At 46.1% G+C, this 27,777-nt stretch overlaps 1 protein-coding gene across 5 annotated transcripts in view; it reads right to left on the reverse strand.

Moving 5' to 3' along the window:
- MGLL (monoglyceride lipase) overlaps positions 1 to 27,777 on the reverse strand; it is a 107,333-nt gene that overhangs the window by 10,291 nt on the left and 69,265 nt on the right. For all 5 annotated transcript variants that reach the window (XM_027794124.2, XM_027794129.2, XM_027794126.2 and 2 more), the window contains 3 exons: positions 8,537 to 8,673; positions 6,928 to 7,038; positions 687 to 776 (listed from right to left, as the gene is read on the reverse strand). In XM_027794124.2, the coding sequence (XP_027649925.1) occupies positions 687 to 776; positions 6,928 to 7,038; positions 8,537 to 8,673 (338 nt within the window). The remainder of the gene's footprint in view (positions 1 to 686; positions 777 to 6,927; positions 7,039 to 8,536; positions 8,674 to 27,777) is intronic.

A 27,777-nucleotide genomic window follows, 5' to 3' on the forward strand; every position in this document is an offset into this window, starting at 1 on the left:
CAGAACAGTTCCATGCACAGTTGTGCTGGTGGAGCTGGAACCGGGTTGTTACGGGGGCTGCTTCAGTTGCAGCTCGTTTAAGTTTTATTCTTGGGTGCAGCAAGAACAATACATTGTTTGTTTGGAAAGGCTGTAGCAGAGTTGGTGCGTGATCCAGGAGACCTTGTAGCAAGGTCTTTGGGGCAAGCACGCTCTCTTCCGCTGTTTGAATGCATTTGGCACAACACGATCCTGGTCTGTACGCAGGAAAACAAATCTCCAGGACCATAGAGTTTTGCACGGTTTCACTGCAAAGAGCAGGACTGGAAGAGCTGACTTTAGCAGTGTGTTTGCAACCTGTATAGCTGGTGTTTGTTGCTGTCATGAGTGGTGTTTGTGCAGCAGAGACAAACACGGTTCCCATGGGCTTTGTACTGCAACCATAGCACAGGTCTCTGATACCTCTTGTACCCAGAGTGGCTGTGGGTGCAAGGCTCACCGAGGGGAAGAACTGCTGGTTTCCCAGTTCTCTGCTATGTGCAGTCAGTTCCACTGACTTCACAGAGATGTTTCACCTTTTTACATCAGCAGAGATTTTGCCCTCAGGCTTTAGCAGAACACTGATTTGTTTTTTTTAAAAAGAAACAGCAGGACTGGGACAAGATAACCAACTATGCAGTGACTTTAAATGGCATTAAGGGTCTCACCTCCTTCTTGTTCCGGGAAATTGCATTTGGATCTATCGATCCCAGCGACAGGTTTGGGAGAACAAAATTGAGCACTTTCGCTGCAAAAACCTGTGGGAGAGGAAAGCAAGCAGTTAGAGCAAGAGAGATAACACAGAGGGCCAAATCATGAGCTGATGGGAATCAGTACGGAAGTTAAATAGTTGAGAAATGTCAGCTGACACCAGAGAAAGATCTGTCCTATATTTAAAACATTTCTTTTGAAGAGGAAGTGTTTAAGCTGCTCCTGGGATCAGGGAGTGGGTGTGCTAGTCTGAAATGCCATCAGCTATCCATCCACATGCAACATCACAACTTAATTGTACTTTGCCTTTATCTCGTTCTCAAATTAATTTCTTAAAAGGTCTCAGTTAAGGATTTTGATAGGAAAAAGCCATTTCTAGCTCTCAGAAGGGCTGACTTTTGTTGTTTTACTGCCCTTTCCTTGCTGCCACAGCTCTGATTCCAGGCTGCAGTGCATAAGTAATGCTTGGTGCAATTTGCAGTAGTTGCCTAGGCTGCACTCTTTTTGATAAGCATATTCTCTGGGGAACCTGTAAATAAAAACAGCAAAATGTGCATGCATTGGCTAAGGAAAACCATTGCTCACTTGTCTCCTGGGAAAGAAACACAAAAGCATTCAGCAGCCCAGGCTCAAAACCACTGGCAGAAGAAAGCATAACATCTTTCGTTTCAATAGCACTAAAGCACATTGATACCAAGGTTCTGCTCTGATCTTTGGTAGCTGTCTTTAATTAAGTGATTGCTACTTAAGTCAGAAAATATGCAATTAGTGTTGGTCTGTTTTATGGCCCTGTCGTGTTCACAGCTAACACTCGCAGCTAGGCTGTCACCTATGTTCCCTGATTCTGCTGATATTAATCCCTTCTGAAGCACTCCCTGACATTTCAGATCACAGATGATACATGACAAAGTTATTATGATATTAGCAGAATAACACAAGGTTAAAGTCAAAGTCATCCACGAGTGAACAGCAGTAAAGACTCACATTTGGCAACGTGCGTGTGCATCTGGCTACGCAGCGGCGTTACTGCCTACTGGTACATGGAGTCCCTCACTGGTTATGACATTGTGTCAGCAAAATTAATTTCTGCTGAGGTCTCTGGAGTTAGACTAGTAAAATAACACATCCACACCAATGCAAGTATAAGCTTATGATGCAAACAAGCAGGAATGGGATTTTCTTTGTTAGTGGTCACTCCAGGTGGTGAAGATTTGAGGAATGCACCTTCACGAATCCTAGGCAAGGTTATGCACTGACAGCACTGTAATAGTTTTGCTTCTTACCAAACACTTACAACGACCCACATATATGCCAAGTAACTTTAGACACCTAGCTGAGGTATTTAACTTAGAAGAAGCGTAATTGTCCTGGGCGTTCTTTTAAGAGTATGGCAAGTGAGAGAAACAACCCCCGGAACGCCTCTAATCCAAACAATGGTCTGGAAGTGCCCTTCCAAGGACTATCACGGCAACCTCAGGCAATTAGCTGCCCTAAAACTGAAGCCTGAGTTAACAGCTAGGTGAGTTCTTGTGCCTAATGATTGCTTGTTCAAGACGAAATACCTTGGCACGAGAGGTTAGCTGATGCTCTCTCAAGATCAAGAGTACTGGACCACATGATCAATATGTTGGTTGGTATTAAAGCCGCAGATATTTGGGTCCAAGATGACACATAAAAGAGTAAAAGATGGCATGGGTTTTTTTGGAAGATGGGTGCTTTGCTTACTTTTAAATTTGGCTGAAGAAAGAAGTTAGTTGACATACTCTCTAATTCCCAAAGAAGCCACGAGTTTGATGGTGATTCTGCTCTGTGTCTGCTCGGTATGTGTATGAATACTTATACTCCCAAGGATCTGCAATAGGGATTTTGCAGAATGAGCATAAATTCGAACCTTCCTCTCATATGATCAACAATACACCAGCCTAACGATGTGCTGAAGGTGGGGAAGGTGTCACAAGGAAAGGAGGACCGCATGTATGCTCTTTCTCAGCATGTATTTCTCTTCCTTGCTGGAGACAGGCTAGACAGGCTTTTCTCAGATTCAGCATGGCCATTTTTCTGTTTCAATGCTATATGTTTATCATCCCAACCCCGCAGCCTACTGATGGCCTTGCCTCCGTGACATCCTTTGGAAACGTTCTTGAGGTTTTTGCGCGTGTCTGGAGTTTTGCCAAACAGAGTCACAAGATAGGGCTGGCTGCTGACCACAAGTGTAGCAGCACGTACCGTTCTGGGTTGGTGATATGTGTGAAGTCACGTCTGGTGTGCAGCCGTGCAAAAGAAGCACCAGGCCCAGGACATAGACATGTCAGATGCACTTACACATACACACACACATATATATATATATATATACCACCTGTGTGAATATAAACTCTTCTTTATGCACAGACAGAACTAACCTTGGCCTATAGGACTGACTGTGAAAGGACTCTGCCAGCCACCATCCTTGGAAGGATCTTCAGATCCACAGGAAACGCTCCGTCCCCTCCAGCAGGCAGTGCGCCCTCAACACTCAGGTGTAATTTTGATGACTCTTGGAGACAAGGTCATGGCCAGAAAAATCAAGTTTTTATGTTATATTGAAAAATTCAGAAGGTTCCCCTGGGCCTTCACTGCTGATTTTGCGAGCGCTGTGATACAGTTGGTGACATGCTGGACTTTAATGAAAAGCCACGTTGATGAAACACTGGCTATATTGGATACACGAAGAATTTATTTCCCTGTTGCTTTAAAGTGGCAGTGTCAGCTCTTGAGGGAGTAGCTCCCACGGGATGGGGAACGGTTAATGCAGTGAGGGGGCTGCTACTGCTTGGGCTGAGGATGACACCGCAGAGCAGTGGCTGTTAGTGCTGCTCAAGGCCACCGCAGGTGTGCGAAATACTAACAGTGTTCAAATCCAGCCCTTCCGTGCCTGTGGAAAAGATCCCAGGATAAGACTGAAATAGACGGCTGAACATCGCCTCTTGACTGGAAGTGTAACTTAAAGCTGACTTTATGGGGTTTGCCTTAGTTTAACTATACAGGTGCTTCGCAGTGTAGGCACTTTTCTTCTGAATGGAGCAAAAGGTGTGCTCTTTCCACACCTCGATGTGCTTAATTCTCTCTCCCATGATCTCTGCTTGCCAAACTGCTTGTGTGAATGCCCTTTAGGTCATTACAGCTACAAATGAGCTGGATTTATAAAAACGTGATGTTTGAACTGGTTAAGTTAGCCAGGCTCATTTCCAGGCTCCGGAAGAGATGTGATGAGCTACAGGGATCAGGTTGAGAGCAGCTCAACAACATTATCAGGGGGATATGATATCAGGGATATGATATGATATGATATGATATGATATGATATGATATGGTATGTATCAGATACTGTGTCTCCATACCTGGATACCAAACCAATTCATAAATATTTTTCTGAACCTGATGGCTAACATCTCTGATAAACTGGACAGACCACTACAAAGCCAAAATAAGAGGTTTTAATATAGTACCTTCTCCCAGTTTAACTATATCTTTAGAAACAGTCCTGTGCACCGTGCAGATTCAGCCCGAGTGACTGGGAGACCCTCAGTTACTGGAACAACGTGATGTCCAGTCAGGTTGGAAAGCAATAGATCAGCAACAGGCAAAATGGAAAACACTGAAAGTAAAGAGGAAACTTTTCTGTGCACTGAGTCCTTAAGCAATATGCTGAGGGTTAGTGTAGGATTAATTACTAAGGAGTATTTCCAAAGGGGTTGTCCTGCCCACCTCATTTCAAAGCATTCAATAACAGAAACATAGTGGGAGAGTCTCTTTTACCCTTACTCTGCTCTTTGCCAACATATGTGACTCCCATCTCTTTGCATTCTTTGAAATTTTGAAGATTCAGAGCTGAATTTTATCCAGACTAGTTGAGAAGAAAAGGGGGAAGGCTCTCTCTCTACACTGGATTTGCAACTGGATGCTTCTATCAGGACACGGGATTTACAGGGCATTGATGAAATTGTGCTTCCGCAAAGGGCAGAATTTGATTTTCCTGCCCACAGACACCAAACATGCTGCACTTCTGCTGGGGCCAGGGCTGGCTCAGCAGCGAGGGCAGGTTTTTCTAAGACAGACTGAAGGACGCAGTGTGTAATCTGGCCCACTGTTATTGTTGCCTTGAGCCCCCGTTTGTTTAGGCCAAGGTGAATTCTTGCTCAGCTGGAAACTTCCCCAGCAAAGGAATGAATGCAATGGTCCTTGGGAAATGGCCCAGGGCCGAGAAGTCGTACCAGTTCCAAGGGAAAACCAAAGCCTTTGTGCCTCCCAGGCACAAACACCAATGAAACGGGTTTTGGCTCTCAAGAGGAAAAAAAAAAGCACACAAATGTTTTCAGCTCAGCTTTATGGGAAAACGTGGCTTACAGAGGAATACTCTGCCTGTTTCCACTCCTTCCTCTTGCAAATACCTTTTCAACTCCAGGACTGATTTCAGCTAAATTTGACAGAGCAGAGATATTTCAGGAATAATTAATTTTTTATCAGTTTTGGACTCAACAATAGATTTGAAAGACAAAGCCACTCACTGTGCACTTGTATTACTGCATACAAGACTCTCTAGGAAACAGACTCTATAAACACTTCCAAAATACTTTAGTTAGATAGAGATTAGGATTTCCTACGCTGAAATAAAGCCACAATCAGGTACAGATCTCCAAGAAACCAGACTACAGTAATGCTAGTTCCCACAGAACTGGTAAGTCCTTATTTCAGAAAGGGTTTAGTATCGAGGAAAAGGTATAGCTCTAGCAGAAGGAAAATCTTTCCATGTTTTCCTTGACTCAACTAGGAACAGAAGGCTAACAGTATCTCTCAGATTCAGGCTCTGTGGGGTTTATTTTCTTAATATTTATTCTTTTTCCCTTTCCAAAGTAAGGAAAAACAAGAGCACTGGTGCTCATGGGACCCTTATGCTGAGTCAGGTATAGCCTCACCTGTGAAGAATCAGCTATCAGCCTCCTAAAAGCCCATTTTGGTGCTCTGACTACTATTTAAGTAAGTTTTCCTAGGCTGGATGACTTCAGGATTCACTTCCCCTCTGAAAAGTAGGTGGGGCTGGGGGGGGAGGGGAGGTACTTGGAAAGAAAATATTGACTGGCATCCAGGTAACGCAGAATTTTGCATTTTAAGGCTAGAGGTCTTAATGCCATTTCCTTCGGTGGAAGAGCGAGGTGATTAAAAAGCACCCTTTGGTGCTTGGAATGATTTGTGAGGTCAGCAGGTGGCTTTGGCTCCAGCAGAAGGTGTGACAGGATTATACTGAAAGTTGAGGCAATCTGTTTCCTTTCTCTCAAGAAAAAAGAAAGCAGGAGAAATAGCTTAGAAGTGGATTAAACCAAGAAGCTAGCCTTAGGAGAAGGACCTAGGGAGAAAGGATAAAGGAATGAGTTCTGTGGGAATGAGATGTTTGTCCTTCCTGCTGCCTTAGCTGGTCCTTCCCTTTGCTTCCAGATTCGTTTAGGATTCTTGTTTGTTCTTTTAAAAATCCAGAAAGGAGGGGGAGAGTTGAGGGTCAGTTGCCCTGCAGAGCCTCCCTGGGTAAGGGCAAGCTGGGTGGTGCAAATCTGGGTCAGAAATAACTCGGGAAGGCAAATGTGAATGGGAGGAGTGTAAAACCGAAATCCAAACGGGAGGAGAAAGTCTGGACAAGAACCAGCTATAGTACTACCTCAAATGGGATGCTGCTGGGGCAGTGATGCTTTAGCTGGAAGCCTCCTTTGAGGCTCATGAAGGACTCCTGGGACTCAAGAAGTCTAGTTTTGTTTAGAACTTGGTCATCCCCCAAATGCCAAAGATAACCCTGGGCTGACTTAGCCAGCAGCCTGTGTTGTAACTATACCGGCCTCAGTATGAGTCAGGAATAAAACAGAAGAGGAAGGGAAAGGACAGCACTGTGTGGGCTGCCACAGGGTGGGGTGAAGAAAGCACAGTCTGCTACCACCTCCCAGGGTAGCATCATTAGCCGACTCTCACTTAAATAAGTTTTTTTTGGCGGGTTCAGGATTCATTTTCCCTCTGAAAAGTAGGTGGGACTGTGGGTGAGGGACTCAGAAGTATTGACTGGCATCCAGGTGGCACAGATCTCAGCGGGGGTTTGCACTTAAAGGCTACAGGTCTTAGCGTGCTTCCTACAGCAGAAGAGCGAGGTGATGAGGTGCAGCACAGGCTTGCTCTTACCTTGATAGGAGTGGCGACTTCTGGGCTGGCTACCACTAAAGGAGAGATTAACAGCATTCCTGAAAACTCACTGGGTCTCTCACTAGCTGTCAGAATGGAGATGGCTCCCCCCTGCAATGCAAAATAACAGTCCACAGCTTAATACAGGTGTTAACATCTCATTTGTATAGTAAAGCTGTTACTGGAAGGTGTTTAGTCTAAGCAAACAAATTATTGCTGCCTTGGTGAGAGTGCAGTGTGGCCGGCGAGGAAGGCTGGGGGAGGAGGGGCACAGGGCACTAGAAGTGTCTGGCTTTTGTGGGGGAGAAGAGACCTGCATTCTGTTCTCATGTTAAAACCCCTCATGTCACACTGAACTCAACTCTCTGTGCCACGTCTGTCAGCTCCCTAGGATGCCTTGTGTCCTCAGTTAAAAGGACTGGGAAGAAAATGTCTGAAGTGATGGTCCAGGTGGGAATTGAAAAATTGGTCGCAGCTCTATCAACGTGACAGGCTGGTGCTGCATCGGGAAGATGCTGCGGTGGAGCTGGGCTGGCTCCCTGCTTGTGGCACTGGTAACCTGGGCAACAGCAATGCTGCCATCCAGCATGTGAAAATCTTCACTAATTGCTGGAAGCCCCTCCAGCCCCCCAGCGCTGTGCCCAGCGCCTGGCAGCTAACACCCAGCCCACGGTTCAGAGCTGAACGCCAGCCAGGCTGAGCCCTCCTGCGTGGGGATGGGGCTGGTGGCGTGAGGGGTGGGGGACGGAAGGGGTCTGGCTGGCTTGCTCGGGAAAGTTTGCAGAGGATTAGTTGCCAAGGGAAATATTTGGTGGACTTCCACACTGCGGAGAACCAGGGGCTTGTTAAATGGAGTAGCAGCGAGAAGCATCTCAAAGACCTCACTGGGAAATTAGCTCCTTGTTACAGCGGCTTTGGAGCTCAGCAAGCACTTCAGAGCATGCCATGCCTTCTTATGCAAGAACGCTTGTTTATCTGAGCATGGGCTGAATCCCAAAGTACTTATTCATTTTCCTCTCCTCCGGGAAGGCAGGGCGAGCAGATCAATGACATCAGTGGGAATATTGCTAGCTCGAATAAAGGGATTTGGCCCGTGCTGTCAGAATCAGACTTCAGATCTGCTCACCAAATCAGTGCCTTTGTTTTTGCAGCCCTAATCCCTGGTACGCTTTCCTGTTAGGTTGTTTAACTGAATGGAGCTACAGGGTATTTTCGTGCTAGCTGCTCACAAAGCTTTGGAAGGCTTAACCTCCTGATTACTGGTTAAAATGAAAGAAGCCCAATGCTGCAGGGAGGTTGTGCGACTTACCATGTACCCGGTGTGAATGAATGGTCCTATTAAAAAAAAAAAAAACCGGCCCATTGTTGCAAATGGCACTAATTAGGGCTATGATCCGGGTAGAAAAGTTAAGGGCTGACTATACTCGAGACAGATCTCATAGGGTAAGGCATGCTGGCAAATCGGTCGGTGAATGAAGCGGAAGGGAAGGCTGCTTGTCAGTTTGTTTTTCATGCTGTGGGCCGAGTTATTCCCTGCCATCACCAGGGCACCACCGTGCTCCAGCACGTGTCCTGGGTGGTGCTGCAAGGGGTAAGGGATGGTGCTTACCATGGAGTGCCCCAGAATGAGAATGGGCAGCCCAGGGTGCTCTTTCTTCATGAGATCAATGTGCTGCAAGCTGTCCCTGATGAAGACGTGGAAATCTGAGACAACCATACGATCACCCTCGCTCTGCCCGTGGCCAACTGTAGGGGAAAAGGAGAGCATGCATCTAGGTCATTCGAAGCAGTGGTTGCAATCATAGAATAGTTTGGGTTGGACCGAGAAAAGCTTTAGCAGAAACGTGTCTGTTGGACTGTTGCTGTCCTAACTTGACCTTCCCCTGCAGTCATCTTTCAACAGAAAGAGTGCTGCAAAAATATGAAGGAAGCTGCACAGAGCTGTTTAAAAAGTGCCATGCTGTCCATGATCTAATTTTTACAAAGATCTTATATTCCCCTGTTTCTACCTGCTCCTCAAAACTAAGGGTACCGATCTGATCTCTTCCAGCCTTCAGCATCGGGGCGAGGAGCGCAGAGAGGCTGTCTTGCCTTGCTGTAGAGGCAGCAGATCACCACGTCCTGGGAAATGGGTTTTTGCCCCAGGGATTGTAGCTGCTGGGGTCTGATGGCTCGCTGCACAGCAATAACTGCTGTGTAGAGTCTTGGCAAGAAACAGAAACATTCTGAAGACTAGATACAGTCACTATAAACTTAATGGGCTGTGGAGGCAGCCTTTTCCAGCGCCTGGGTGTGCATGAGCTTTGCAGAGTCCTGCCTTTCCTCACCGATACCCTGGAACACCAGGTAGGCTGGAACTTTCCCCTTCTACGAGGTGAAGTGTTCCCAGCAGAGGAGGCTGAGCGACAGTGGTTGCAACAGCCTGCAGTGGGAAAGCATCAAGCGGCACGCTCCTAAACCAGTGTTAATGCAAACTGTACTGCACCTGGACACTGTTAGCTCCTTCTGTGCTTGGGAGTTATCTTGTCTGATCAAAAGGAAGGGAAAGACTAAAACCGGAGATGGTGAGTTGCTATGGGAACAGCGGTATCCCTGGCAGAGGTATAGCCAGTATCCCCACAAACACAGTCCCAGGCAATTTTGAGCTTGCAAAGGCTTGAAATTAATACCACCTTGGGGGAGCAGTTTGCATATTTACCTGACCACACATATACGATATTATTTATCACAAATAGGATTCTTCCTTAAAAAGTCTCCTTGCTTGCTTCTGTTCCCTGCAGGTTGTTAAGGAAAACTGTGAGGGGGAAAACACATTCCATCCATACAGGATAGGGTATAGGGAGTCTCAGACAACATCTCCCTCCTGCTGTGTGTTTTCCCTAGGCCTTCTCCAGTGGGCACCTAGGTGTACTTAAAGGCATAAAGGGGCAATGACTTGTCAAACGATGTGAAGTGCCTGATAGTTGTTTACATGCTGGATGGTACCCCCTCTAGTGCTGAGCAAAGAAAAACATTGCCTACCCAGCCTGAAAGCAAAGGCTTCTCAGTTAGATCTGCGGGCGACAGTCATACCAGAAGAAATTGGTATGCCTAAACTTAATTTTCTTGTAAGCCATCCAAAAACAATCACCTTGCAAATTAGGCAGAACTAATAAAAAGCTGGACTAAATACACTCCATCTAAGAAAAACTGAACCCCAGACTTGTTCTTCTTTTGTCCTGCCAGGTGCTCTCCAGAGTCTTTTGGCAGTGTACACTGCAATCAGCCACGCTGCCTGCCAGACAAACCCATAGGTGTCATGCTGGTCCATTATAAATAACATATTACCAGTTCTGCTTTCCATGCATACACTCCAATACCTGCCAAAGTATGGTAAAGCAAGCAACCTCTGTGGATCAGTGACCAGAAACAAACCAAAGAGCCAGTTAAAATACAAGCTGCAATGATCTACAGAAGTGAAGCCATGTGTGTGTGGCTAATGGATCTGTTAACTTTAAATTGATTTTTGTTACAGATGGAAAGCGAGCTTTTCCCAACTTTTATATGTGTCCAGTCCAGTCACTTTGTGGTCCTCAAATGCATTATCTGCCTATTATTTAATCTTCAAATTGAGCAGGTTAATACGAGTTGAATGTTCCAGTGAGAGGAACATTTTTCTCTTAGCAGAGCTCTGCACTTCCACTTCTTTTTTCTTCTGGTGCTGCTTGCACTTGCTTCTAGTATCTATTTCTCTACGGTGTCCGTGTAAGACAGCTGAGCAAGCAGAAATAGCAAACCCCTGTGGCCCAGGTCTGTATATGGGCCATGAGTCCCTGTTGTGGAGCTGTGAGGCTTTGCTCTATTTTTAGAAGAGAGAGAGGCAAGTCTGGAAAGCCTCCTTGGTCCTTGGTGTGGAGAAAATCCCCCGGTCCTAGCCCGTGCAACAGGAATACTGCTCATAACAGTCGAGAGTTACGACTGTGGAAGCCAAGAAATATCCTGTGCAATAGCTGTGACAATCACCTCATTGGATTTCTGCAGCGTTTGGAGTTTCTTATTAATAACTTCATGAACCCACCTTTTGACCCTGTTTTTAAATACTAAACTACTGTTCCCCACTCAGATGACACAGAGCAATGCTTGAAGGCCATACAAGTCTTTGCTTTGATACTGTCCCTGCACCTTGCACAAGGTTAGCCAGATGGCATTGCTAGGTTGTTTTCTTCTACTTTACTATTTTCCTCTCTTCCCCTCCAAGAAACCAAACTTACTCCACCAGAGAACTAGTTTATTGCAGGTCTGAATCTCTCAGCTGAGAAAGCTTCAGGGTGAGGAACTAAGACCTCTTCTGTTAGATGAAAGACATGTGCACCACCAAACATCAATACAGTCAAGATTATTGACATGTTTTTCTCTGATCTTTTGCCTTTAGAGCCATTAAGAATGAAAGGTCAGGTTCATCCTTGATGTAAAGCTATTTGCTTTGGGTTTTGCTGGGAATGAGTCTGACGTAACGGTTCCAGAGTGCCAGCGGCAAGACCGCGGGTGTAAGGGAAGGGGAACCGCCTGCACCCAGGAACTGGAGCTAACCAGAGGCTGCTCCACACTGAAGTGACACAATACCCAAGGGAGACAACAGAGACGTGTCACGAGAAACACAGCTCCGTGAGTTCCTCATCACAGTGCTCCCCTTGGGGCCCCTGGTTTCCACAGGGCAATGTGAGGTTATAACCACGAGATGCTCATCTGTGAAGAGCTGAGATTGTCAGTGCACATCCACACGACACATTTGGTTTTCAAAATATGTCAAATAGGTTTCGTATCTATCTGGCTTCACATCCAGCTTGTGTGGTTCGCTGCTAGTATCGTGTATGTGCAGTGGCTCAGTGAGGGAGCATTTCAGGTTGCATGCACAGGGATAATTGTGGGCACCCTTTCCTAAACGCCTTTCAAACGAGAAACCGAAGCACACCTTTTCAAATTGCAAATTTAGAATTAGGAGGTCTAAGCCTCCATTTCCAACCAAACACACCATTGCAAAACAACATACTTTGCTCAAAGTCTGAATAAAGGCTGCAATGCTCTGGCCCAATATGTAATAGCTGTTAAGTTCTGCCCTCTGCATTTTCTGCATGAGCTTGCTCAGACTGCAGCTCTGCCACTGTGGAGACAAGAACAGCAACTCATGATCAGACAAGCCTGTCAGAAAGCATGACTTCAGAGGATGATTTCACCTATGATTATAGATCCTCCAAAGCTCTCCACCTCTCCAAAGTTATTCCACCTCTCCGGATGGAATAACACTGACTGGCTGTGCAGGAAGACAAAGCTGAGGGTTCAGTGATGAAATCGTTGAGGGTGTGAGGGCTCTGGGGAGTGTGTTATCACCATGTAGGTATCGTGCTGCTTGCATGATGGATCCTGTGGCCCTGCAAATGCGTACTTCTACAAGTCCCTTCATTCCTAAATCCCACATCCTCTTGTGCTGTGGGGCTTGCTTTTGGAAACTGCTCCAAAGCTGACATTCAGCTGACATTGGCTCACATGCCTCAAAGAAATGTTACATCCTGGTCAGATTGGAAAAATGCTGAAAAAAATGTAAACAAAAAGCACAGAGCAACTCGACACTCCCTTCCCTTCAGCAAAGGCCAAATGGGAACTGCCTGAGGAAACCAGCACCCCAGCTCTGGACTTACTGGGCAGATTCGTTCAAACAAGGGGAGCTGTGCTGGGTCTCCACTGGCACGATGCTTTTTTGCTGGGGCTGTGGGGCTGCATCATCACTGAAGAAACCTGTCCTTAAATACACTAAATAAGACCAGCAGAGTGCTAGGCAAAGAGGAGAGCCTGGCAGCGACTGTCGCCACATGTCCTAGGGCGCATGGCCCTCCAAGGCACACAGGGATGGATGAGCGAGGTAGCATTCCTTGCCCACCCTCACATACTTCCACAATTTTTGTTCTAAATGCCAACTTCTACGAAAGCCTCACACTATACATCCTTCTTTCTCTTTCCCTCCTGCCGAGGGCCCAGCCCAGCCCTGCACGCTCAGGTGTGGACCGAATCGCCCCTCAGAGCTTCAGTGGGGGACGTTTTGCTGTGGCAGATGAGGTGACAGGGGAAATGCAGGGTCATATGTTGACTTCAGCTATGCTGCTGTAAATTTACTGATTTCGCTGCTGTTTCTTAAAGCTTACCATCATGGGAGAGCAGGAATTATGGGCTATGTTGTTTTTTCAGCCTTTGCTCCCTATTTTTTATGGAAAAACCATAAAACAGAGAGAGAGGACATGAGAAATCTGCCTGGGGAGCAGTAATTCTCCAGGCAGAGTCTGGATCTTGACTTTTCACATATTTTGATGTCTCCATCTTTGGGGGAAAGGGGATGGTTTGGGCTCTTTTTTATCATAGTGAGTGAAACGCCCTCCCTAACCAACCGATGATAGAAACAATCAGGAGGAATGCAGGGCTTGACGCCTGCCTTGGGATCCACCACACCGTGTGTTTGTTTTTCTCTCTAGATACCTAACTCCAAGATTTTGAAGTGGGAGAAGCAGGAACAGGGAGAAGATCAGGCACCTCAGTCTCACCACTCCCCCAGCATAAATACGTTCTGAATTGCCCTGGCACCAGCACAGGAGCATCAGGAGTCTTCAGAAGTAGTTAAAGGTGAGAATTGCCACCACTGTGAAGTCAACGATTCACCAGCTACAGCCGAGGAGCTGATCCTGTACCGCACAGTCCCACATTGAAATTAAAAATAATGCTTCATTATGTCAGAGGGGCTATCGGCAAGGCTCAGTGCTGTCATGTCTAATTCAATCAGCTGGAGCACGGGTGCGATGCAGTTCCCCAAGGAGCTGTTGGAGGCCTGAAAAGGTGATCTTACTGCTTCAGCGCTGGCTCTGCAGTGCCAGCAGGCAGCACAGACAGTGCTGTGCGAAGGGAGGATTTTTGTCAGAGCCCACAACCAAGCTCAGGCTGAAAACCCTCTTCTCTCACTGCCTCCTTCATCAATAAGCTTACTGGAGCCTGACACATCCCTTTGAAGCAAATGCCTAAGTGTCTTTTCGAAAAGGAGACATTCACATCAGCATTATGTGTTTATTAGCTTTCTGAAAGTTCTGTTTTATTCCTGAAGGCCTCTGACTCTGTCTTCTGCCCCAAGCTGGAGGTGGGATGGGCTCCTCACTGGTGATGGACACTGCAGCACACAGGAAGGTGAGCCCACCTCACCGTTTTTTGCTCTCGCCCCCCAGCAGATGATGATGCTGGAGAGAGACATGAATATAGTATGTTCTCCCTGCTGCTAAACTGTTTGGTATAGGAAAACCCCCCATAATTAAAAAGACCTCATAGATGCTTTCACTCTGCAGGTGGCCCACACCGAGGAGCAATGCTGGGTCTCAAGCATGCGGGAGGGAGCTGCCAGTGACAGAAATTTGGATGGCTCTTCTGGTACGCAAGGTGCAAATGTGCCAACCTACTCCCCCTTCCGCAATCTTCCTGAGCTTGTGGCAGCTTGCTCAGATGGGGATCTCGCTGCGGTGGTCCACAACCAACCCTGCAATCCTGCTGCTCTGGGAAGGGACCACTTCAGCAGCTCATTTTAATACCCAGACCCCACAGACCAGGAGACAGCAGCCCTTGTCCACCTCTGCTTTCCTCTCTGCCCTATACGAAATGCATTCAGACTTGGAGGTAAAACTTCAGCTTATAGCACCAGATGAAGCTGACGATACATCTTTCAGCAGTGTTTCGGTTTCAGAAGTCAGTGCAGCAGTCAAATAAGTTGTGCCACAAGGCATTATGGCTGATGCCTGTATTTATGAGACCTATTGAAACTCGTCTGAGCAAGGACTGCTTTTTTTTGCACATGTATAGCACCCAGCACCACAGGGTGTAATCACAGACCTTGGTCCAAAGCAAGATCTAAAAGCAATAATTAACTCTAATCCCAGACTGTAAGGTAGCACAGTTTTGCAGAGGAGGAGATGGGAGAAAGCACATAGATGGGGAATGTGGGTGAGACAATACACAAGACGACACTAATAATGGGTTTACATAGCAAATGTTGTGCGAAGCCTTGATTTTCTGCTTGGGTGTTTTTTAAGGTTTAATGAAAAAAAATTAATGAACTAGTAAACACTTCAAATTGTCACAACAGTTCACTACTGAAAAAACTATACTTGTTTTGTAATGAATCAAGTACACATCCTTTTCATCAACCGAGCGAAACTTATTAATTAAACATACCGGATTTCAAAGCTCTCAGTGTTTAATTATCTGTTTAACAAGCAGTACATCTAATCCGCCATACAGACACATAAACAACTAAAACAACAGGAAGAAGCCTCGAAGCCGGACAATCAACATCTGGAAATGTCAACAGACTGTGCCTGTACTGTCGGTAGCACAACGCTATTGTTGTTGTGCTATTTATTTCCCCTAGCTTTTTCCATTCCCCAACAAAGTCAAATCTGATGCACAGAGGGCATTCGGTAGTGTCTGCCCTTCATACGTACGTCCTCTCCATTTTGCATGCAGGTGGAGAGCAAAGGCAGGACAGAGACACCTGAGCTAGGAGAAGCAGGGTAAGCTGTCCTGGGATTTGCCATGCTACCTTGACTCCAAGTTGCTACCCACATCAGCTGCTGTGCTGCTGTGTATTTGGTAGCTAAACCTTGGAGGTGAGCTTTTCGATGTCTGTCTGACGGAGCTTCAGATGTGCACCATCTCTCTCCTCCAGTGGCTCTGGTTTCCACAAGAAGAAAAAGCAGAGCTTAGGCTGGAAGGGAGCTGTGGGGTGTTCCAGCTAAGCCTGTGATCTGGACTACCAGGAGAAAGGACCACGGGGCACAGAACAGAGTAAACCTGCTCTGCAGCATTGACAAGCTTTACACGGTGCATATTTGATACAAGCTGATGGTCTAAGGCTTTTCCAGGAGGACTACTTCCACATCAGATGGGAAGCATTAGGAACTAAAAGGAGAGGCTTCCCTCCCACCACTGCTTCCATCTTTATGTTCCTCGAGGATCTGAAATGCAGCTCAACGCATGCTTATCTTTAGTAACTTTTGACCGCTCTTCTCCTTGTGGGTAGCCCTCAGCATCCCTTCTTTCACACCACCTGTATGGATACAGGTAGTACTCTGGGTGTTCCATGGCAATAGGCACATTACAAAACCACCAGCTGTGGTAGCCAACAGAAGTATCTCCCCACCCTTGGTGTACAGAGCACGTAACTAAGACTTACAGATGGATTCTGCCTTTCTCTTACCAAAAGAGAGTTTTGTCCTGAATGCAAAAGTCCATCAGCTTCCCTCTTCCTTCTCAAGATTAGGAAAATAATTTTTCTTTCAGCATTTATTGGATAGTTTTTATTCACTTGCCTCACACAAAGAGTGCAGCAAACTGAAAGCCTTCTCCTCCCACATCGGAGACACATTTGCAGAGCTGAGATATTTTTAGCATAGTGCACACACAGAGTTATATTGTTTGTTGTCTTGGTTAGGAAAAAAAAAAGAAACAGGCAATTTTCTATACTAAAATTATTTGTGCCTTATTGCTGGGAAGCAGAGAACTAGTCATCTTGCTGAAGCCATTTAAAATCTTTTCTGTACTCCAGAGATGACAAACAAAATGACCTGGTACATATCAGAGCTGTCGTTAATTCTGTCCGACAAGGCAAACTGTTTCTGTCAATGTTAAGAGCCAATTCATCCCTAATGGATACAAACATGACTCTTCTGGCTTTAGAAGACTTGCCCATTTCTTATGCTGTTGCTGAATTTGGCTCTGAATTCCAGTTCCTTAAAAGTCTTCCTGGAACATCATGTTGCTCATGAAAACATGCTGAAAAAACCCATCCCTGTGTTTGTCTTGCAAAATAATGAGCTCTTCATAGGCTGCATTTACAAACAGCAGTCACTGTGGCCAGACTAGAAACATTAGTGTCTCCTGCGATGCCATGCAATGAAAGGGGGCGAGGCAGCATGAAAACCTGCACATGCCGTAGTCGCTTCCCATCCTGCCTGGAGTAGGGTAGCTCTGCCATTCCTATCACAAACCCAGGATGCTGCTGTGGCATGGCTGGTGGAAGCTAAGGCCCATGAAAGAGGAATACGGAGCCCAGTTCCTTTTCCACAAAGCCCCCACACACCAGCATTCCGCTTTCTCCCTCAGCACCTTCAGTGATGCCACCTCCCAAGCCAGCCTTCAAGAATATTAAAGCAAAAGACAGCTGAAAGGAATGCCCTTCTCTACTGGGCTACAGGGATCAATGATTTGAAAACGCTGCACAAAGCCAACATGGATGATTGACCAGCTGATGAGTTCCTCTGTAAAAGATCCTTTCGGTGATGGTGAAATGATTCCTATCTAATCTCCTTTCCCATGGCATGCAAATCACAATATAAATGTAAGATATATAATCAATGAGGCACAACTTACGGTGCCACTAAGGAGTCCTATAATCTGGCACTAAGTGATTTTATTTAAGGCTATATAATAATTTTTAACTGTTATTCTTGCAGTGTTGCACTGAGCTCTTTGCCCTCTTTCATGAAGAGCAGATAATTTCCTGAAGTATCGTTGAAGCGACTTTATTTAGCATCAGAGTTGGTCTTCAAAGACTTATTCTGGCATGACATAGAACCAGTATCAGTGCTCAGATACAGCAGAAAAACTGCACGGACTTCACTGGAGTGAATCCCGGGTCTCACTATGACTAGTCCACTTGACCTATATGCTGGTGATCTTTCAAGAGCAGAGAAGGGCCTCTTCTCCTGCTCTCCACATATCACTTAAGGCACCACTAATGATAGCTCAAGTTTCACACTCACTGGAAGAGGAGAGCAGCCAAGGACCATCTCCCTGCTATTTTAATTTAGCTTTAAAAACATACATACAATTTTTCTCTCTTGTCTTAGTACCATAACATCAAAAAAATGGCTGCAAACCTTATTGTTTTCCTGGATGAAAACAAGGCTAAAACTCCACTTGCATTGACTTTCTGATCCAAGTTCCAGCTATAAAACAGCTGGGGCATCAATTCAAAATGTCAGGGTTTTCAATGAAAAAGCCAGCACTGGAGTGGCACTGCACACTCCCCTTCCCCTTCCCTGCCCATTTATTCCAAAGCACGGCTGGCATGTGGGTTGGCTCTCCAACACATGCACATGCTATTAAGTCCTAAATGACAGCTTGTTTAACTAGAAAACATTTCCATTTTTTCCTTAACAAAGGCCATTCATTTCTTGCTCTTCTATTTGCTTAAAGACAGTTTCATTCGCCCTGCCTGAGAGTTTGCACAACCCGCCTGATTGTTCCCCTCCAAATAGTGCTGCAAGTTAATGACCCACCTCTTGATCTCTGAGCAGGGAGCCTTGCACACTGCAGCATCACCAACCAGCTAGTTACATTGCAAAATCCATACGTGTGCCTTGAATATTTTTATGCTTGAGAAAACAATCAAATCAATTCATCTCAGGGAAGACGGTCCTCATTCTTCCCTGCTAACAGTAGATTAGGCATCAAGAAGAAAAGAAGATGAAAAATGGATCATGTAAGAACTCCCTCCATGCTGTTGAGGAACGTCTTGGGGGACAGGCACGACCTCCTTTCAAGCTGTCTTCAAAAGGTTCCCCTCCATGCAGACCACCCATTGGGAAGCCGCAACAATAACAAAAAAATTAAAAAAAAGGATTTAGAAGACCCATTTTTCACCCAATTTATTTACATGTGAAAATAAACACCAGTTCCCATGTAGAGCAAGGGCTCCCAGTGGGTTCTGTTTAGTCTGTGAGATTCTTGTCACCAGAGTACAGCATTTCTCTATTCCAAAGCAATCTTGGCACAGTTTTTTTGGTTATATAATTCTTTTAGCAGATGCCAAACGAATAATAATAATGTTTCTAAAAAGTGGGAATCATGTTCTAAGACGCCAGCAAGGTGTTTTACCAATTAATCTGCCAAAAGGTCATTAGCAAACCAGGGCTTCCAAACTCCTGCATTCAGGGTCAGCTCTCCCCATGGGTTCCACTTCCAGTTCTCCACCAACCTGCCCAAAGGGAGCTTTCCCACGTTGTTAAAGAGATTTTTCTCTTTTTGCTTCACTCCTTTGCATCGCCACATGGCAGTGCCACCCTCATTAGACTGGATTTGTCCCCGTTCCTGACAAGGCATGAAGGAAATGCCACTTTTCCAGAGCTGTTAGCTTTTTATACCCGCTTTGCACAAGCTCAATGGATGAGCAGCAGGTGGATTATCTGAAATAAGGGCAGGCTTTTTTTGTGTGGTTGGTTTTGGTTTATTTTTTTTAACAGGGTACATCCACACAGAGCTATAGCTCACTCAAACCTGACCGGGAGCAGCATAATTAAGAAAAAACTTGATTAAGCAGGTCTGGCAGGGAGCATTCCTGGGCAGGACAGCCCTGCCTAGTGTGCCAGAGCACAGTCCCACGGCTGCCAGTTGGCTCATGGCTGGGTGGTATTTAGATGGTGCATGGGGAAAGTAGCATGGCAGAAAATAGCTCTACTAAATTCGTCTTGCAGCAAAGCTGTTGTCCTTTCTTGGTAGAGATTGATTCCAGCGTTACTGTTTCAGATGCCTTTTAGTGCTTGATACACTTTTCTCTGTAACTCTCTTTCCTGCAACTCTGAAATCCTCACTACGTATAGATCTACCAAACAACCCAGGATCAAACAGACAGGTTTTTGCTTTCTGTGCTCTGTTACTCATTCCAAACCCTGGCTTGTTGGCAGTGGACAACAAACACTAGCTGGCAGGTCTGCACTTTGGTAAACCATGTGCAGGCACAAGTGGTGCGAGCTGTTGAAGGTTACGGACCTGCACACTGCTTTTGGGCTGTGCAAGCCGCTTTGCCATCGGCCAGCGAGGGCATATTTGCTGCTCAGAGAAAGCTCTCCTCGAAATCTGGGCAGGAGAAGTGCAAGGTTCACGAAAAGGCATGGGACTGTAATCGAAACGACAGGTTCCACCAGGCAGTCTCAGTTCAGAAAAGCCCCCAGCCTCCTCTCCCTTGCCCCAGCCCTCTGCCAAACTGAGCATGAACTTGGCACTGCCACGGACCAGACTGCCTACGCCTCAGCACCAGATAAGACTGCCAGGGTCCCACAGCACGCTTTGCCCTTGATAAATTCAGAACTAGGAAACAAATGCAGTGTCGAGAATGTAAATTTTAAGGGATCTGGGTTGAGAGCATTAGTCTTTGTATCATCTACAATTCAGCACTTTTTCTCTAATTATTTTTGAAGCTAAACAAGGATTCTCAAATTGGAGAGCACTGCCAAGCCCTGAATAAATCCCAGCATTAGAGATGCTGTGGGTATAACAGCTTTCCCTATTGAAGACGGTATCTTCAGAGACATTAACCCCTGAGTGCCACAGGACAGGCTCTGTGGCACCAGTTTTAATGCCCTAGGAAATCTCACCTTGCGGTTAAACCAGGTTGTTTCCATTCATGAGGCAACACTGATAGAGGGTGGAGCAAAGGACAGGCTTAGCTGGTACAGAAGAACTTTTCTGCATTGTTTGTGAAGTGGTCAAGTTCCCAGGTGCAACCCTGAATACAAATTCAGTCAAAGGACATTTAACTACCAAACTAGTCAACTGGCATGTAATTATCTGACATATGAATGCTTGTTTTCCATCCATAACCCCACTCCTTAGCAGTTCCAAAAGCAAATGCTTAGCATTTGGACATAAGAAAACACTACACAGTTGCATTTTAACCTTTCTTATTTCTCTGCCTCGTCCCTTTAAATATTGGTGAGATATTCTATTCTAAGCTGCTCTCTTCACTGGCTGAATCTTCCTCTCAGCCTATGAAGAGCCATTCACATTTCACAGTTTTGCATTCTTGGAGTTCAGGGCATTTTGTCTGCAAGCTCTCTGGAAGTGGGTTGGTATCATGTTTGGATCCCACCATGAGTAAACTGAGATGTAGTGAGGTGAAGTGTTTTTCCTGAGATCCACAACAAACCTGTGGCAGAGCCGAGGGGGGGTTTCCAAACACCTTCTTGCATAGTCTACTGCTGCAATCCAGAATGAGCCACATCCTGATCTGAATCATACAGGATCAATCACATGATTAATGGGAAGGACCACCTGCAAGAGGTATCCGTGGCTACTAAAACTGCTGCTCCGTTGAAACACAACAGACCGTCGCCCAGACCTAAAGCTATGTGAAATCCAGGGAAGTCTTCAGAATACCAAATAAGTGAGCTTTTCTAGTTCAGGCCACTAGAATTTGGACACAGCTGGCCCAGACCCAGATATGCCGTTACCTGAGCACTGGCTGTCGCTTACAGAAATGGGTTGATGCATTCTCGTTTGATGTCTTAGTGCATTACGAAACTGAAACAACTCCACTGCAGCTGGCTCCCTGACTGCCAGAACACGCAGAAGACTTCAAAGTGGGCTCCATGAACACCTTCAGGAAGGGCTGCTTCCAGATGGCCTTAGGTTTTGTGAGATCTTTTGCAATCCTCATTTTGTTATTATAAAGAACGAAGATGCTTAAGGCTGAAAGGACTGGTACTGTGATGCTGGGAAGTCTCATCTGGGTTGGAGAGTGAACCAAAGGCTAACCAGATGTTCTGCTTTACTAACAGGCTCAGAAACAAAGAGGATCACGCTGCCAGAGGCTTTCAATTATGAAGATAAATATTTTTTAAATTCTGAAGTAATTTTCCCAAATCACCAACCACGATTCTCATAGTTCCCTGTACACCCCTTTATCAGCTAAAACAATCTTTTATTCTCTAAAATAATAGTCCACGACATGTTAGCTTCTTACAAAAATAGGAAAATCAGACTTAAAACCCATGGGTCACATCCTGGCCCCACTGAAGTCAGCGACATTTAGCTACTGCCCTCAGAGGGTGCAAGCATGTATTCTGTGTGTAGAGACATAGAGCTCAAGCCATTAAGAAATAAACACCCAAATCACATAAGAATCACATTATAAACATGGTTTTAAATTGAAATTAAAAGAGAAGCTGCAGTGCTGAGCTGGGCATGCTCACACTGGCACTGTCCCTGAAGGAGCAAGAGGCAAAGCTGAGGGCGCCTGGCACACAGAGGGTCGGAGTGATGCCTCAAAGCGGGAAGGAAAGGCAGGACCAGGAGAGGTCCCAGGGCTACATGGTAGATAAGTGAGAGAAATCAGTTCATGTTAACACTCTGCCAGGCTCCACAGACAATGCATGATACCAAAAGAGAAATGCTCTTAACTAACATGTTGTGGGTAACTAATAGATGGAGAAGAGAAGAACATTGGCACTGAAATATATAGCCCTGAAGTGGGCAGAAATAACTGGGATAAAAAGGAAGAACTTTCTAAGAGTCAGAAGAGCAAGAGCCTGGAACAACCTGCTCAGCCCAAACAGCATTTCCAAGCAACCACGCCTGGTTAAAAACTGAGCTTTGACCGTTTGTGAAGAAGAGTGGAGGATGCTGCTTGCAGGAACAGCCCGGAGAACGCAGGGAGTGTCTTCCTGCCTGGGCCGCTAATAAGAATATGTGTTAATAAACAAATAAATGTCCTGTTTCACATTCAGAATGAATGTGCAATAGGAGGAACATGATTAACTGAAAACACCAGACACTGTAACCCAATATGTTTCTCTGCAACACTCAGGCTGATTAAAGAGGGAAGAATCTGAACATGTGAATCAAACAAAGGATGAGTATTCCCTTCCTTCACTGTCTGTTTTGCTTCTGGGGCTTGTTGCTGCAACATTCAATATCTTGTTTGCAGCCACTGCTAGAGAACATTTTGGTTTTTAAAGAACTCTCTGCATCTTTTGTAATAAGAGAGACGTGTGTTAGTTTTAGGACTTGTGAGACAGTCCCTTAAAAGGGCTCATGGTCTCTAACAAATAGAGCTACTCCCAGGAAAATCAACAGGGCTAGTTATTTATAGAGGAAATCCACCCATTTGAATCAGGCATACCAGCTCTTTAACAACACGCCATGCCTTATGAATGAGCAAATAAACAATCGAGTGGGTGGACCTTCAGTGTGTATCGTTGTACTCGGCGCTGGGGAGGCTGCACCTCGAATGCTGCACTCAGTTCTGGGCCCCACACAACAAGGCGGACACTGAGGTGCTGGAGCACCAGAGGCCCAGAGATGAGCCACAGAGCTGGGGAAGGGGCTGGAGCACAAGTCATATGAGGAGCTGCTGGGGGAACTGGGGTTGTTCAGCCGGGAGAAGAAGGAGGCTCAGGGGGACCTTATCGCTCTCTGCAGCTCTCTGACAGGAGGCTGCAGCAAAGTCACAGTCAGTCTTTTCTAGATAACAAGCGACAGGACCAGAGGAAACAGCCTCAAGTTGCACCAGGGGAGGTTTAGATTGGCTATTAGGAAAAATTTCTTCACCAAAAGGGCTGTCAAGCACTGGAACAGGCTGCCCAGGGAGGTAGTGGAGTCACCACCCCTGGAGGCGTTTAAAAGACATGTAGATGCGGTTCTTAGGGACAAGGTTTAGTGATGGACCTGGCAGTGCTGGGTTAACAGTTGGACTCGATGATCTTAAAGACCTTTTCCAACCTAAATGATTCTATGAGTCTATGATTCTACAGCTCTGTATGTGGTGGCCTTCTTCAACACAAGGTCACACTGTTGACCCGTGTTCAACATGCCTGCAAGGATCTCCAGGTCCTTTTCTGCAAAGCTGCTCTTCATTCACTCAAGCGCCCAACCTTTAACGCTGAATGGGGTTACTCCACCCCAGATGCAGAGCTTCACAAATGCCTTTGTTCAAACTCCCTACCAGTCCGTTTCTTCAGCCTGTCAAGGTCCCTGTGAATAGCAGCCTTCCAGTATATGCTCACTTTCTACAATTTGGTACCCCTGTAAACTGGCTGAAAGCGCTCTCTATCCCATCATCCGTAACATTAACGAAAAAGAGCTACGGCTAGTATATGCAACATCTATTTATTATTTTTTCCCCTTGAAGAATACAGAATTCCTCTGATGCTTCTCGAGGCCAAAGTCCTTGCTGATATGAGCTAATGCTCTGTCATGGAAGTCAGTAAAGGAAATGACCCCTGGGACAAAGTTTGAAGCATGTTTGATGTCTGTCCAGTAGCCCCAGATAACACACATAACTAGCAAGATGGAATGATCTGTTCTCTCAGTCTTAGCTTTTTAATAACCATCTGGTCCTTGTCCATCCACCCTCGACCATCTTGCAAGCAGACGTAACGCCTACAGCTAGCAAAGCTGGTTATGGAGAGCAAGTAAGCTGTTGAAAACATTACACGAGGTTGCCAGCCCTCCCTCACTAACAGGAAAGGCAGTTACAAGTTACATGCCCGACCCTGCCTTCTGGCATGGTGACAGCTATCCTGGATTTACCTGAGCAGCTGTGAAAGCAGAATTTGACCCTTGATGTGGGGATTGATTTATATATGTAAGGACTGGGTACAGATGACAATCGCACAAATCTTTGAAGCACCAGAAGCAAACCAACAGGTTGTAAAACGAAATGAGCTTAGTTCAGTCAAGGCTATTTCCTCTTCAGTTTCTCTTTCAAAGTGAACCCTTCGCCCAAATAAAGGATGTTTTATTCCTGATTGTTAGGACCACTCGTCCAAAAGTCCTGTCACTCAGTCCCAGCGCTGCTGGCACTCCACACCAGTTCAGTGGCCCACTCCTCTATCATGGAGGGTGTCTCTCATCTGAGAGGCAGAATCATGGAAGGGAAGCCAGGACTCAACCCTCATGAGAAGAAGGCATCTTTTAAGTTTCCCAAATGAATGACATGTCTTTTCTCTGTCATGCAGTCTGTCAACAGTTAACAGTGACAGGTTGAGGAGCACGGTCTGGAAAGCGGCCAGCGCTGCCAGCTCCACGCACATCGCACATCGTTGTGCTCAGAAGGGAGCACTCTGTTCCTCCTACCGCTCCGTCCCCTCCCACTGGGGCCCGTTGTTACAGCCTCACGCCTCCTTGTGTGAAGGCCAACAGCGAGGCTTTGTTCAAGAAGCAGCTGCTGAGAAGACGTACTATCTCATGGAATGACCCACTGACATTTCTCCCTCTGCTCATTAGTAAGCAGCGAATAATTAGGAGAACTAGGGCAGATTGCACGGCCCATTTCTTTCAGAGTAAAAAGCCAGCTCCTCAGATCCCAGTGTGCCCCAAAAGGGATTCCCTCACAAAGCAGGTTGCAACAAAGCCCGGGGAGCTGGCTCTGTAGCACCTTCTTACCACCTGATGGAGCGAGGAAAGAGAACAGCTCATGCCAGGAGGTGGTCAGGGCGAGACTGGAGTAAAGGATGCCCGAGCTCTGCTTCACCCCCAGCTCAGCCACACCTCTGCTGCCATGAAGAGCAAGCTCTGCTCAGCCAGGACCTGAGCCAAAGATCCTGTTTAACCGGATGATATGTTGGTGTTTATTCAATAATCTGTTGTGGATCTACAGCAGTGAGGAAATAGTGGAGCGGTCAGAAGGAGCAGAGTAATTGGGGAAACTGAGGAAACCATAACCAGGCTTTTGCAATCTTTACTGCAGTCCAACATTATCATCTAGTGATGCCCACATACAGGGGCAGTGATGAAGGAGCATCTGCATTGCCTCCCCCTGCATCCAAACACTGATTACTGATCACAATTACTGACACCAATCACAGTATCACTGACTACACCACAATTAAATCTGACTTAAAAGAAAAAAAAATAATTGGTCAGATAAACAAAGAGATTGCTTTGAGCAGCCCGCGTTTGGTTTGGCATGTTTTCATAGCACACATTAGATGACACTACCTGTCTGATTTTAGGTACTCTTGCTTCTATGTGTCTGTGCTAAAGGTGTATCCAGTCCTGGCAATTTCCAACGCCCCTTGGCTAAAAGACTGGTTAAGGACCATGTTTTCCCCACTTTTACATCACCATGGCTCCAGTTTTGTTCTTGAGAAGTCCATGAAACAAAGAAAGTCTCATCCCCTGAGTGGAGGGGAACACCTCTGAGTATCCTCTGTGCCTTTCCTGACCAAAACGTTTTAACCAACACACTCCTCTGTGCCTTATGTGTGCACCGTCAGATAAATCAGCTGTGTGCAGCCTTACAGTCTCTTTATTTTTAGTCTGCTGTGGTCTAGCTGCTTCCTGGCTCGACAGTGCTGTTTCATCTGCCTTCACAAGACAAACAAAATAAAAGCTGCACTTGCTTTTCCAAGTCTCAGCTTGTGGCTTCCTCTAGAGCATGAGACACTGTAGGTATTTGCTTTCATGATTCACCTAGTGCTTTCTGGCTGTTGTGTAGTTGCTCTGCTCAAACAAAAACAATGTTTACTACCCTGAAAGATGCCACGTGGTGCAGGCAGAGATCTGGGACTGTATGATCCCAGCGTGAACGAAGACAAGCGCTGAAGTGACAGAATCACTGCTCAGATGAGTTCACCAGAGCAAGGCTGGATTGCAAGGCTTCTCAAAAGTAACAATAATCCTGTGCACACTTTCATTTCATAAAACCCACCTCAAAGTACCCACCATTGCCTGTTGTGCCACAGGACGCTCCCCTTGTGCTACACTGTATTCTGGTACAACTACAGGCACATTTCACCACCACTGTGTTGGAGGAGGTGTATCCAGACCACTTTTCCCTACACAAGCTGTTGCCCCTTGCGGTCTCATGACCACCAACAGAGCCCAGCTCTGTGCAGCAGTCTGGGAGATACACTACTGAGTGTGTTCAAGATGCATAGGGAAAGCTGCGTCTTAGCAGTATGAATCATTTTTGCCTATGATTTCAAAGAGGCTCAAGCTGAAGGACCTGTTTTCCTTAGCAGGCTGTCACTGCTGTTCTGAGATCTAGTGCTACGAGATCAGTCGTCACTCCAGAAGACCTGGAGAAGTGACCAGTGTCACTTTGGTTGGAGCTCAGCAGTGGCCGGCAGGCTGGTTTCCCAGTTCATCCTGAGTTAATCTTGCTTTTTGGTCTTCAAGTTTGTAATTCACATCTGTGTTGGAGAAGCGCACCCCGTAGCCTCATCTTCCATGAAAATCCCCACAATCAAAACAGAAAAGGGTGGCAGAAGTAAGTTTGCTCATTAGCTATTTGTTTTACAGGAGGACTCTGCGCCAGGTTCTCTCAGTTTTCTTACTGCTGAAGGAATTACATGGTGCACTGCAGTATCTGAACTCTCACCCTGTAATTACACGCTGTGGTTTCACATCCTGAGTGCCCGGCACATGCTAAGCATTCCTCACCGCTGCCCTGGAAGGCAGATAAGCCCGACTGCTACCTTCACTCACCATCTGAAGAAGGAAATTTTAGAGAGAGCTATGCTGGCTTGGGACCGTACTGAATATGGAGTCAAAACAGGGATAAAATGGCATTGGCAGTGCTCTGCCAGCCAGGCCAAAGTGTCACCTCCTCTGGGATCCCCCTTACCAAGAGGAACCTACAGCGGGTGCTTGCAAGAGAGAACATGAGAGGTGGGGCAGACCAGCATACTCTTCTCTGGTACATCCCCTCCGTTTCCACCTCTGCCCACACGCCGTGCAGCAGGCATCACCGCCCGCTTTTGATGTCGCAGCCGTCTTTACGATTCAGTCTTCCCCCAGGTACAAGGGGAGAACGGATGAATTCCAGACAGGGCTCATGGGTCCATATTACACTTAACATTGATCAAGGGTCAAAGAATCATTTACATGTTCCCTTATATTGCCATTGGTTTTGCTCTGTTGTAAGCTTTCAGTTTAGCAGTTTTCAGAGCTATATGCACAGAGATTTATGTCCATACACTTTCATCATGGTGGGACAGACTAATCACCCCTCAGCAGCTCTCTCTCCACTCCAAATGCATTATCATAGAAGACTGAAAGACAGAC

Source organism: Falco peregrinus, chromosome 5 (genome assembly GCF_023634155.1).
Source record: "Falco peregrinus isolate bFalPer1 chromosome 5, bFalPer1.pri, whole genome shotgun sequence".
Lineage (NCBI taxonomy): Eukaryota > Metazoa > Chordata > Aves > Falconiformes > Falconidae > Falco > Falco peregrinus.